The following is a 12,513-nucleotide window of genomic DNA, read 5'->3' as shown; positions in this document are numbered from 1 at the left end:
TTGAATAGAGACTGGGAGTGGCTAAGTCATTATGCAAGGTAACCTATTTCCCCTTGTTTTTTCCTACCCCCCCCCCCGGCCGCCCCTCAGACGTTCTTGTTAAACCCTGGATTTGTGCTGGAAATGGCCCAACTTGATTATCATACACATTGTAAGGAGAGTGATCACTTTAGATAAGCTATTACCAGCAGGAGAGTGGGATGGGGGGAGAGAAAACCTTTTATAGTGGTAAACACCCATTTTTTCATGCTTTGTGTATATAAAAAGATCTTCGATACTTTCCACAGTATGCATCTGATGAAGTGAGCTGTAGCTCACGAAAGCTTATGCTCAAATAAATTGGTTAGTCTCTAAGGTGCCACAAGTACTCCTTTTCTTTTTGTGAATACAGACTAACACGGCTGTTACTCTGAAACCAGCCACAAGACCATCTTTCTTCTCCTTCCTGGTGCTTCCTTGATGTAAAAGGTAAACAAGACCTTAGGGCACAGACAGATTTATCTTGGCAGGTATGTTCTCTGTGGATTGTACAGTGAGCACAATCATCCCACCCTGCCTCTGTCCCAGCGTCTCTGAAGCCCTGACTCTGCTCCCTCCCCTTCACTGCATTGCCAGGGAACTGGCAGCATGTACAGGTTGTTCAGGGGGTTGTTGTTTGGCTGAATGTCGTTAAAAAGGTTAATTTCCCCTCCAAGTGTCTGAAAGTCATTCCGGAATGGTGAGGGCGGGTGTTCCAGACCTCCCAATAGCCCTGGGGTTCATGGGACAGTCCTACTTTGACACCCCCCCAATTCCCCTCTCCTGGTGGAGTGAACATTTCCTGCATCCTTGGTCGCCCAGAGGGGAGGGTCTAAAGGGGCCATTTGCCTTGGGCCCCCAGTTTGAGGGGGCCCCCAAACTCTGTGGCACGGCGACCTGGTGCATGGGTTTATAGTGCTGCTCAGGTTTGGCCTGCCCGCCCCCTGACGCCACCTACGGAGGGGCGGGCGAGCCAAACATGAGTGGCGTTGTGAGCCCCAGTGCTAGGCTGCAACACCACTCACATTTGGCCCATCCGCCTCCGTCCAAAGAGGGCGAGTGGGCCAAAAACCCGAGTGGCGCAGCGTCCTGCTTTAGCCACCTGAAATGGTGGGGGGGGGAGTTCTCTGTGCAATACCTAGATAAAACGCGCACACGTTACCAAATCACAGGCACAAGGAGGCAGTGGAATAGACCAGAGAGCTGAAATTGCCCATCCTGGCAATAGAGGGCCTCATCTCCTAGATTAGGGATGGAGGCACATTGCCAAGAGATGTCCTGTACCCCGGCTATAAATAGAGACCATCAATCCATTGCTCTATTACCTTCCCCCAGCATGAAATTCACTAAGATCATCCTCTTAAAGTAGCCTCTTCTGCTTCCCAACTGAGCAGCATGGACGCTAGCCCCCCCCTGTATTGAGATCAAGTCAGTGCTGGGGGTCCAGGAGCTTCTGCAATTATATATTGACCACTGCCCAGGTTTTAGCTCGCAACAGAAGAGGCATCCGAACAAAAAGCAGATGTTTCTGGGAGAAGTGGCGTCTTCTGGTGCCATGGGAGGATCTGCTGTCTACCTGCTGAGTGTGTTTGCATTCAGCTTATCTGTGGTGTCGCAATGATCAGTGGAGATCATAGTGTATGTGTTAGCGGGGGAATGGTCCCGCTGTTGTGGGGTTACTTTCCTGGCTTATACACTATCCCGGTGGCTAGCTGGCTTGTGAAGGGCTAGAGGCTGGGGCAAGCCAACCCTAATTACTAAGGGGGCTCACCTGAGCAGGGGTCAGCTGGTTTCCCAGTAAAGAGCTGAGAGCAGCAGGAATGTGGAGAGAGGGGAATTTCTAGGGAAATGGAGCGTTTTATTCTATGTACTCTTAATCCTACTTCAGTGGGATCAGCTCTGTCGGCTACAGTCTCAAGTTCAACAGAGAGTTATCTCTGATTGTCCTGGATCTAGAGTTCATAGGAACACGTTTAAACCACAGGTAAATAACACCGACAAATACAAGAGTGTCTACCTTTTAGCAGTTTGGTTAACGTTACCAGCAAAGTGATAAATGTCACAGCATGGACAATTCCTAGAGAGAAGTACCATGGACCAGTCATACCTACCGACATACCCCCATCCTCCAAGATGGCGTTAGAGTCGGTTGGCCCGCTCGTGGATTGATCGATACGGGCGTGGTTCCGGCAGGAGGACAGAAGACGCGGGCCAGGGCCCCTCGGGATGGTGACGTTCCCCGGGCGCAGGAGCGGTAAGATGATAATGTGTTGTCTTCTTTTCCTTTCGCCCCGGGCACGAAGGGTGTTCTTGGCTGGTGCACGAGTGCCCCGGAGACCCGAAACCCCGCACCCGGTCGCTATGGTGGACTGTCCCATCAGCCCGTGATCCCAGGTCTTTCACAGACTCTATGGCGGGGACACATGGTACGATCGGCAGAAAGGCGGGAAACAGTCTGAGGTGATGGAACCTTGGGGGTCGCCCAGTGGCGGGAAAAACCCGTTCAGTCCAGTTTTATCCAGTCCAGGCTGACAGTGTACAGAAGGTCACCAGATGGAGTCACAAGATGACAGTTTTCAGACTCCATCTTGGATTGCCACAGTGTCCTTAAAATCACTGATCACTGGCTCTGATACCCACACATAATTTAATAAACCGTGTATAATGAACCAGAGAACAATACAACAGGCCATACCCAACAGGACCCCGAATTCTATAGGCCGTGTAGGTTCTCATTAACGTTGGCGTACCATCTTTATCTTGCGGTTAAGGCACGTGTTAGAGACAATATCTGTTGTTACAGCATTTTATTATTTAAATTTAAGACCTTATACTTTCGGAATATTACCAGTTGGTACCTCTTTCCCATAAGTTTTTGGGTTATTTCTCGGTCATGGCCTTGCACCATCATTTCTTCTCTCCAATGCCTAAAATAGCTAAGCTAAAGTTTTGCAGGCCTCAGTCTAGAGGTTCTTGTGTTTCAGCTTGTCTTACTCATGTCTACTGCGTCGTTCCCCTAAATACTGATCAATCTTATACTTTTATAATCCTACAAATCAACTCCGGTGAACATACAATGAATATATGTAATATAACACATTGATTAATGATAACATCACACAATAAATGGATACTAAACTAAAATCATTGACTGCAGAGACTAGCACAGAGGCTGTAGGGTGTGACTAGACTCCAGTGCAGCCAGCTGGGACATCAGGAGTGGGACAACAGGCAGGAAAAGTCTGGGGGTGACCTGATAAAGAGGTGCGCATGGATGCACTTGAGGAAGGACTGGCAAACTTTATTTTGAAATATTTGTTAATTGAATAAACCCAAACCTGAAATGGGCTGTGAAAGGGTTTGTGAGTTATTGCAGAAGCCCCTCGAAAGGGGGAAACTGAGGCAGGGGGCTGCCTGCTGGACTGGCTTGAGGCCATGAGGGGATGCGTGGGAGGAGGCTGCCCCACAACAATTACAATGTTACAATGGGACAGTTCTAAGCACTGAATGTTTGCAAGGGGGAAAGAAGGTGGCCAGAGTTTTGTGTCACCGGGCTGGGTTACGGCACCAGCTGCCCCAAATTTACCCCTGAAATTGACAAGAAATTCAAAGCCAAAGCTGAAGCCAAGGTAAACATCCCTAATACTCAGGCCCTGATCCTGCAAACACTCATGTGCTGAACTTTCCAACTCTGACCCGTCCCTCCCCCAGGCTCACATTGCTCTCCGGGGCAGGGACTGTCTCTTTGTTGTACAGGTGTACAGCACCTACAACCAGATACTTCCCATTTTTGATCGGGGCCTCTAGGTGCTCCTGTGATACACACAATAAATAATCAGACTGTAAGATCTTTGGGGCAGGGACTTTTTTTTTGTTCGTACAGTGCCTAGCACAATGAAGGGGGGCAGCTCCTATGTACCACTGTAATATACCTAATAAATAATCTGAACTTGCAGATTGCTCCACTGTGATGAGGGCTTCTCCCGCTGGAAAAAAAGAAAGAAGATACATTGCAGCCCCTTTCTTGCCTGTGAACGTAATTAAAAGAAGCTCTGACAAACAGGCTAGACATAAAAATAGAGACACAAAGAATGAGAAAGAAAAACAAAACATATAGGCCAAAAAAAATTATAAAAACACAAGAGGTGCAAGTTGTCTGATTTATTTGCATAATCAAGGCAGGAGACAAAGGTCTTCTGGGTTCCGCTCCTGAGTGTGGGAAGCTATGTCCATGTACGTGGGATGTCTGTTGATTGAAACAGGGAACTAGGTGTCAGGATTCCTGGGTTCTATACTCAGAACAGCGAGGGAATATTGTCCAGCATTTAGAGCACAAAGATTCTACCACTCCTCCACTCCTAATTCTATCACTGCCCTGTTATGGGTGAGTCACATGAGCATTCTTTGCCTCAGTTTACCCACCTGGGAAAAGTGTATAATCCTTCTCTCTTAGTGGAGTTTCATAGCTGTGAAGTTGTTTCATTCTCGTTGTAACTCCAAGAATTTATTTGGCATCCATCCCAGCAGTATCTGGGCACGGCACAAAGATTAACTGCAGATGTTTCAGATCTCAATAAGAGGTCAGAGCCCTTCATCCCCTCCTGCTCTGAATCGACTGTGAAAGGTCTGGACTCTTGCAGCTTCATCTGAAAGGGGCAGGATCATACAGGGGATAAACTCCAGATAAATCCCTGTGGATACCTCTGGGAAGGAAGTCTGGCAGTTTTTTACCAACCGTAAACACAGCTGTTTAGGACAGGAAGTGAAGACGAATTCCATATGCAAAAGCAACTGCAGGGGGAAATTAGGGAGATAAAATCGTACCAAAGTGGACACTGGAGCAAACGTCCGGACTCTTGTCAAAGTGGCACGGTATCTGTAAATAATAGAACATGGCCAGGCCCTCCGATTTCAGCCTTCTTGCTAAAACCTGGCATCCTGAGCAGCACAGCGCCCCCTCGAGGAGAACACCCGCTACTGAGTCACCTCCGCTGCTTCCTAGAACCATGCTGGGACAGTGGGTTCAGCGCTGACTGCAAGAAGCACCCACTACTGAGTGGAGCTGCAGATGGGGGCGGAGCTGGTGTGGGGGCAGAGTGGGGCTGGGTGGTGCTCCTTCTTGGCCCCAGGTGGGGGCCGGCCTGGGGTCTGCCACACGCACCTCCACCGAACGTTCCTCCACACACCCCGAGGGGGGCTTGTCCCACAGTTTGGGGCCACTGTTCTAATGAGCCTTTAACACAGTAGTTCTCAACCCGTGGGTTAAAGCATGGATGGTAGTGGGCGTCAGCCATATGTTCTTGGCAGATTCCGTGAGTGCTGAGTTAATCGGGAGGGCAATCTGGGAGGAGGTGAACGTGTGGGGTATGTCCAAGAGAGACTTCCTCTAAGGTTATCTGGAGCATGTCAGCAATTTGTTTGAAGAGATCCTGGAAGTTCCTGAGATCTTCCCTAGGAGTGGGTGGAGGGGGCATAACATTCTCCTCCGGCGAGAAGGAGTTACAGGTAGCAGGAGCTGCCTCCTGATCTAAGATTACTTCCACCTCCTCAGAATTCTGTTCGGCAGCAGCATCTGGTGGCGCTGTGGATTTTGGTGGAGAGCGTCTGTGTACCTCCATGGTGCCAGCCGGGACAGGGCTGAAAAAAGGGACTGTCCCAGCCAAAACGTGTTGTGTGGTCACCCTAGGCACACAGAGATAGAGAAGACTGGCTCCCAAATATCCATCCATGCGTATCTAACCACCCATTCATGCTTGTCCATCCTAATCTATGTAAGCAGAGTCAGGATGGGCTCCACCCTGACATCTGGTGGTGAGGTGTGGCAAGTAGTGGAAAAGAACTTCAGGGGCTGATCTCAATTTGCATAGGCACACCCACCCCGCCTAGAATGAGGCCATAACTGCCCAAATGGTCACTTTGGCTGTTGTGGGATCCCCAGTGTCTTTGTTATTGGGGCGGGAAGAGTAAATTGTTATTACCCTGATTATGGGAACTGTGCTTGGAACTGTACTTGGCCTTTTGTTATGATGGAGGGACTCACCATCAACTGAGTAGCACTCGCTAGGCAAGGGACATGGGTTCCAAAACTCTGTGAGGGGAGAGAGACTCGAGACAGGTATTAGTACCTGGTGGTGTGGGCCCCTTTGTGAGGGCCTGAAGCACCAATTGCACCTCTGTCTCTCTCCACTGTGGAATGTCAGAGCTAATTTTGGGTCTATTAAGAGTCTTGCTACAGGTACTGTGCTGCTTTCACTTTGGCCTTATGGTGCACCAGCACTAAGGCCCCCACTGCTATGAGCTGAAATCACTAAGAGCTGAAATCACTGAGCACTGTGTCAAGTAGTGGGGAGCCGGAAGATCTAGAGTGCAGTGGTGCTGTTCGTGAGACGGCAAGCTGTGCAGAGCGGAGCCATTCACAAGACGGCGAGCTGAGCAGAGCTGTTCGTGGGACAGCGAGCTGTGCAGAGTGGAGCCGGTCGTGGTGGAGCGGAGCCGTTCGTGAGACAGCGGCGGGTTCGTGAGACGGCGAGCTGAGCAGAGCTGTTCGTGGGACGGCGAGCTGTGCAGAGTGGAGCCGGTCGTGGTGGAGCGGAGCCGTTCGTGAGACAGCGGCGTGTTCGTGAGACGGCGAGCTGTGCAGAGGGAGCCGGTCGTGGTGGAGCGGAGCCGTTCGTGAGACAGCGGTGTGTTCGTGAGACGGCGAGCTGAGCCGAGCTGTTCGTGAGACAGCGAGCTGTGCCGAGCGGAGCTGGTCGTGGTGGAGCAGAGCCGTTCGTGAGACGGCGAGCTGAGCAGAGCTGTTCGTGAGACAGCGTAGCAGAGCAGAGCCCTGTGGGGCAGTCAGCTTCAGGACACGTAAGGTACCCCTTACCTCTTTCCCCCCACACACAGGCACATTTTAGCCAGACTGGGGAGTAACACTCTGCAGATGAACTTTTGAACTCTGGGGCTGGACTTTTGGATTTTGGGTGATTTGAGGATTGCTGGACTCAAGAGACGTTTGGGTTCTGGGACTCAAGAACCCGAGGGAAAGGATGTGGCCCAATTTTCTGGGGTGGGTCTTTGCTCATGGTTTGGTTAATGAACACTAGTTGTGGTGTTTTCCCAATTTAATGCTGATGTCGTTTACCTCATGTTATTAAAGATTCTCTACTACACCGAGACTCCGTGCTTGCGAGAGGGGAAGTAATGCCTCTTTGAGGCGCCCAGGGGGTGTGTAAGATTTTCCCAGGTCACTGGGTGGGGGCTTGAGCCAGTTTTGTATTTGCTTTGATGAGAGGGAACCCCTGTGTACTGAACCCGGCCCTTGCTGCTATCAACTTGGCCTGGCAGAAGGGTTACATCTAATTTAAGGTCTTCCTCATGCACCCATGATCCTAGTAGCTGGTTACTTATAAAGCTATTTTGCAGACTATGTAAAGATTGTTAAAAAGTCACACAGCAGACCAGGGTAAGAAATCAGCCGTTTATATATATAGAAACAACAAGAAGAGAAGAGAGCGAAACCCCCAAGAGGACAGGGCTAGTGGCAAGAGTCAGCAGCATTGGGACTCTGAGTGGAGATGTCTCCACCTGAGTGTAATGCTCCGTCTCAGCTCACACTGTCCCATTGGGGCCGCTGGGAAAGCTAGGTCCAAGTTTAGGTTGGGCAGCCAAACATGGTCATGGCTTCAGAGAACTCAAGGAATTCCTGGCAGACATTCTGGAAATCCGGCTCCTGGCATTCATCCTCATTGGGCCACTTCTCGATCCAGGTGTCCTTGCCAATGATGTAGGATAGCCTGGGACGGACAGGCAGAAGGGTGAGCAGTGAAGCACAGAATGTGTCCAATTTGTTTGCTCAGTTCCTCAAGGGCAGCCAGGTTTGCCTAAGGGCATAGGTAGCGCGTATGGCGGGCCAGGGGAGGCTGAGTCTCTCCAAACAGCCAGGCATGGCCCTGAGCCCTGAGCCCCCTCCTGCTTCCCGTTGCTTCCCCCTGGCCACAGCCCATGCAGGCTGCTCCTCTTCCCCAAGGAGGCTGAGGCTGAGGCAAGTGCAGGCTGGCCTGTGGCTCGGGACTTGAGGCGGATGGGTGCCCCCAGTGCAGGGGCCCCGCAGCATTGGGGCTCCCTGGCGCTCCAGGGCTGGTGGTGCTTGAGGCACGGGGGCCGCAGCGTATGGCGCTCTGGGGCTGGGGGCACAGGGGCCGCAGCACATGGCGCTCCTGGGCAGGGGGTACTGGGGCCATGGTGCCCAACACTTCAGGGCTGTGGGCGCTCAGGCTGGCTGGCTGGAGCAGCCCAGGTCTGGGACAAAGGGGCTGGCAGCCGCGGTGGTGGGCTTGGGGCTCCAGCGGGAGGGATGGGTGGAGAATGGGCGGGGCTGGGGGCCAGCCTCCCCAAACAGCCAGCTTACACTCAGACTACAGAGAGACTACAGATCCCAGCATGCAATGCTCCATATATATAGCATGAGGATGGAACTTTTAGCCTCTGTGAGCTGCATCTTTGTTGGTGAAGCTCATTGTTAGGTGCAGTTTCTACCCTAATTAAATATATTTCCACCAAGTTTAAACGTAAGTGATTTGGGAACAACTGTGGCTGGATGCCGGGACCTTGAAATTGCACTGTGAATGTGATTTGTGCTGGTGAAATAGTTGGGTAGCCCCTGCGAGGAATGGTGGTCCAGGGTTAGACTATGAGGCGAACCTGGATTAAATTCCCAGCAACTCCAGAAACTTCCTTTTGGTACTTTGGAGAGGTCACCTAAGGCCAGTCAGTGGGAGTTAGGTGCCTCAATACCTTTGAGGACCTGGACCTTAGGCTATCCAGGTCCTTAGGTGCCTCTGTTTACCCATCCATTAAATGAGGGTAATAACGCTGCCCTGCCTCCCATAGTGAGAATAAATACATTCAATATTGTGAGGCTCTCAGAAAGTACAGTAATGGTGGCCTGATAGGTACCTAAAATTGATAGGGTAATTAATTAAGGGCATGTCCACTTGAAAGTGACTAATGCAGGGTAACCACAGGAGGCTACTTACTCAGCTTTCCTGGGCCACAAGTCGGTGCTGAGTCCCCAGATCAAGTAGTCTTTGTTACGCTCCAGCCTCAGAGACTCCCTGCATTTTATGTGGCTGATGAATGGGCGGGTTTTTCCTTGTGGATTTTCATCAGTCCCTGGGGGAGGGCGAGGGAGGGTGAAAAAAGATCTCATACATAAGAGCAGAGTGAGAGCAGAGTGACGAGGAGATAGTACGGGATGGAGAGGGATGAAGACGAAAGGAACAGAGAAGAGGTGACTCCTAGGCGTTCTCTTGAGATTTCAGTACAAATTCAGTCCCAGTGCGACTGCTGTGATAACCAATCACTGAAGCTCCAGCAGTCATTAGAGACAGGAAGGACCGTCTTGTGGTTGCGGCACCGGGCTGGCCTGAAGAGTTCAGGCCTCAGCTCCTGTTTCTGTCACGGACTCCTTGTGTGACCTTGAACAAGTCACTCGATCTCCCTGTGACTCAATTCCCCACCTGTGAAATGGGGCTAATAAATCCACCCAGTGTCAATTTAGACTGTAACCTCGTCAAGGCAGGGGTTGTATCTGGGTATGTCCAGTACTTAGCACAAGGGCCCCTAATCTCAGGTAATACAAATAATTAGAACAGTAATATCAGCTCCCAGTGAGTGAAGCTGCTTTGAGGTCAGTTAGATCCCTGCTTACTTTGTCTTTATATCGATTTATAAAAGTCAGCATTGAGGAAGAGAGACTCCACCTCCCCTAGGGCCACCAAGTCTGGGGTCTTGACTCCCACAATGGCCAATGCCAATTGCTTCAGAGGAAGGTTGAAAAAGCCCATAATGAGACTGGCCAGTTGCGCCAGGCTGAACACAGTGAGAGGTTCCCCCCCTGTTATTTTGTTTGCCTTTTCATGGCATGGCTGCCTCGGTGGGTTGAGCAAATTCTTTCTTGTCCCTATGTGGCTATAGGTTAATGCCCTGGAGCATGAGACTAGATTAGCCTTGCTTTAGCACTTCCTCTGGAGAAGAGAAATAGCTCTTATAAATTGGTTAGTCTCTAAGGTGCCACTAGTACTCCTTTTCTTTCTGCAAATACAGACTAACACGGCTGCTACTCTGAAACAGCTCTTATGCAGGCCTTTATCCCAAAGGCCATTCAAAGAAATTGCACCCTGATTTTAGAAGGGGAGCTCTTACCTGCTTTAATGATTTCCAAAATTTCCATGATGTAGTAGTCAGAACCGCCCTCTTCTTCAGTTCTAACAAGCTTGGTTTTATACACTTTTAAAAAAGGAAGACATACAAAACACCAGTTGAAGGTCTGCAGTACTTTTCTGTCAAGAATTCAGTGTGTAACTGACTCCCCAAACTGGCTGTGAGAAAGGTGGTCCCATGGTGTGGGCGATAGCTGGAGACCGGGGTTCATTTCTCTGCTCCACCACAGACTTGCTGTGTGACCTTGGGCAAGTCACTTAGTCGCTCCGTGCCTCAGTTTCCCCTTTTGTACAATGGGGATAATAGCACTACCCTGCCTCACAGGAGGTTGTGAGGATGAACACGTTAAAGATTGTGAAGTGCTCAGATACTAGGGAAGTGGGGGGCAGATAAATACTTAAGGTTAGATTGAATCTTAAACAGTCATCTGATCTTGTTCATTTCTGGGAGTTTAAGGCCCCAAAATCTTACCAGGTTTCTGCCTTCTGACCTTACCCCTGATTCAACCTCAAGGGCAAACTTTACAATCCAAATCGAATTCCGAACCCTGTCTGTGGTCTCTCCTCATGGAAAGAGACTCAGCAGATCCAAATCACAGATTTACCATAATCCACTCCAGGTTCGCAGGCTTCCTCCATTCGTTTGTTCAGGGTGATGGGACCCTCTATCTTCTGCTGCATGAAGCAGTTTTCTATGGGGAAGGAGGATGGGGTAGAGAATCACCAAGGGAGACCATAGTTTCAGCTCTGCTATTAGTGACCCACAGGTGCCCACCTATTTGAATCCTGGGTGAGCCATGCTAGTCTAGACAGTGACAGGCCCACCTCCTCCGACAAGGGAGTGGCCATGAAGCCAACCACCCATCACGTTATGGGGCATAGGCGCCAACGCCGTGGGTGCTCCGGGGCTCAAGCATCCATGGAACAAAAATAGCAGGTGTTCAGCACCCATCAGCCACAGCCATTTGGCGGGGCTGCAGATCAGCTGTTTGGTGGCTGGCGGGAGGCATTCGGCAGAGAACAGCGGCAGGGGGTCTTGGGGGAAGGGGCAGAGCGGGGACAGGGTGGCAGAGCTAGGGTGGGGTCTCAGGGGAAGGGGAAGAGTGGGGGTGGAGCACCCACCAGGAAAAATAAAAGTCAGCACCTGTGTTATGGGGCACAGTAAAAGAAGAAACAAGGGATGGAGAGGTAGGTTGCAGGGTCTAAATGAGGCGATCCTGAGCCGACAGACTCAGACAGCTCTGCAAAGGAATCAGTAGACGTTGCCCAGAGGAACTCTGTCTGGATATATGAAATAACCAAGGACCATAAATAGGCCTGGCAATCACAGCTATCTTCCCTCTCTGCACTGGTGGATATCTACCTGGGTCAGTGCCAGGAGGAGCCTTGTCTCGGGACTTAGTGGAGCTGCAGATGGGGAATCAAAGGTGATGGGAAGGACAGATCTGGAGACTGAATACCTCTCTGTTTGCCTGGCAGAGAACAGGGCTACAGCAAGGTACCCACTGAACAAGGGCCCCACCAATGGGTCTCCACCCTCTTCTAGAGGATCCCTTCCTAAGAGTCAGCGGGGAGTGGAGCCTTCATGGCTCATCCAATACTTGGCCTCTGTGCTGAAACTGACAGCAGGGGGCTGAGGGGTGCCAGCTGTGGGCATCCTGGAATGAGAGGACCCAGATATTTTAAAGAAGTGCCTGACTTCATGTCACTACCCCCCAGGCCGGATTCCAACCATTGAAACAGCTGGTATGTTTCCACGGAAGTTTCATAACCAGGGAGGAGCATCCCCATCGGAATGGCTGGAAACCCAGCAACTCCTGCATCCCAGACTGCCCTGCTTCAATGTGTGGAGCCCCACTCCAGAGATCAGACCCCAGGGCCCTGATGGGCAGAGAGGAGGAACTGACTTCTCCAATACCCGCTCCCTCCCGGTCATCCAGCTGACAAGAGAAATTCTGCTTCTACGTCCTGCTGCCAGCTCTCCATGTGATTGGCAGGTGGGGTTGCCATTGGAGAAGGGAGGGAGGGACCGCAGGTGAGGGTAGGTGGTCAGGGAGGGTGGAAACCCTTTGCGAATGCAGGAGAGGAGGGATAGGAGACGAGTGAAGAAAGATATTGAGACTCTGCGTGATGAGGGGCAGGTTTCAGGCTGGGAAGGTGGGTCCCGGGGATTCCTACCTCCTCCAAGGCCCATTCCAGCCCCTCTGGGTTCCGCTCCCTGGCCCAATCCCAGGCCCTGCAGTCCCTTCTGGTTCCTCTCTTGCCTGCCTTCCCCAGGCGTGCATGA

The 12,513-nt window shown here is 51.1% G+C and overlaps 1 protein-coding gene across 1 annotated transcript in view; it reads right to left on the bottom strand.

The window, feature by feature from the left end:
* Positions 1-7,483: 7,483 nt before the first annotated feature.
* The window catches only part of LOC141975034 (complement C3-like), a 54,942-nt gene continuing 49,912 nt past the window's right edge, over positions 7,484-12,513 (bottom strand). Inside the window, exons 37-40 of the mRNA XM_074935182.1 lie at positions 10,832-10,918; positions 10,210-10,293; positions 9,042-9,177; positions 7,484-7,799 (exon numbers count right to left, since the gene is read on the bottom strand). Of these exons, the coding sequence (XP_074791283.1) occupies positions 7,658-7,799; positions 9,042-9,177; positions 10,210-10,293; positions 10,832-10,918 (449 nt within the window). The 3' untranslated portion in view covers positions 7,484-7,657. The remainder of the gene's footprint in view (positions 7,800-9,041; positions 9,178-10,209; positions 10,294-10,831; positions 10,919-12,513) is intronic.

This window comes from Natator depressus, chromosome 20, assembly GCF_965152275.1.
Source record: "Natator depressus isolate rNatDep1 chromosome 20, rNatDep2.hap1, whole genome shotgun sequence".
NCBI lineage: Eukaryota > Metazoa > Chordata > Testudines > Cheloniidae > Natator > Natator depressus.
Note: the sequence above shows the minus strand (reverse complement) of the source record. Positions and strands in the feature narration are given on the sequence as shown.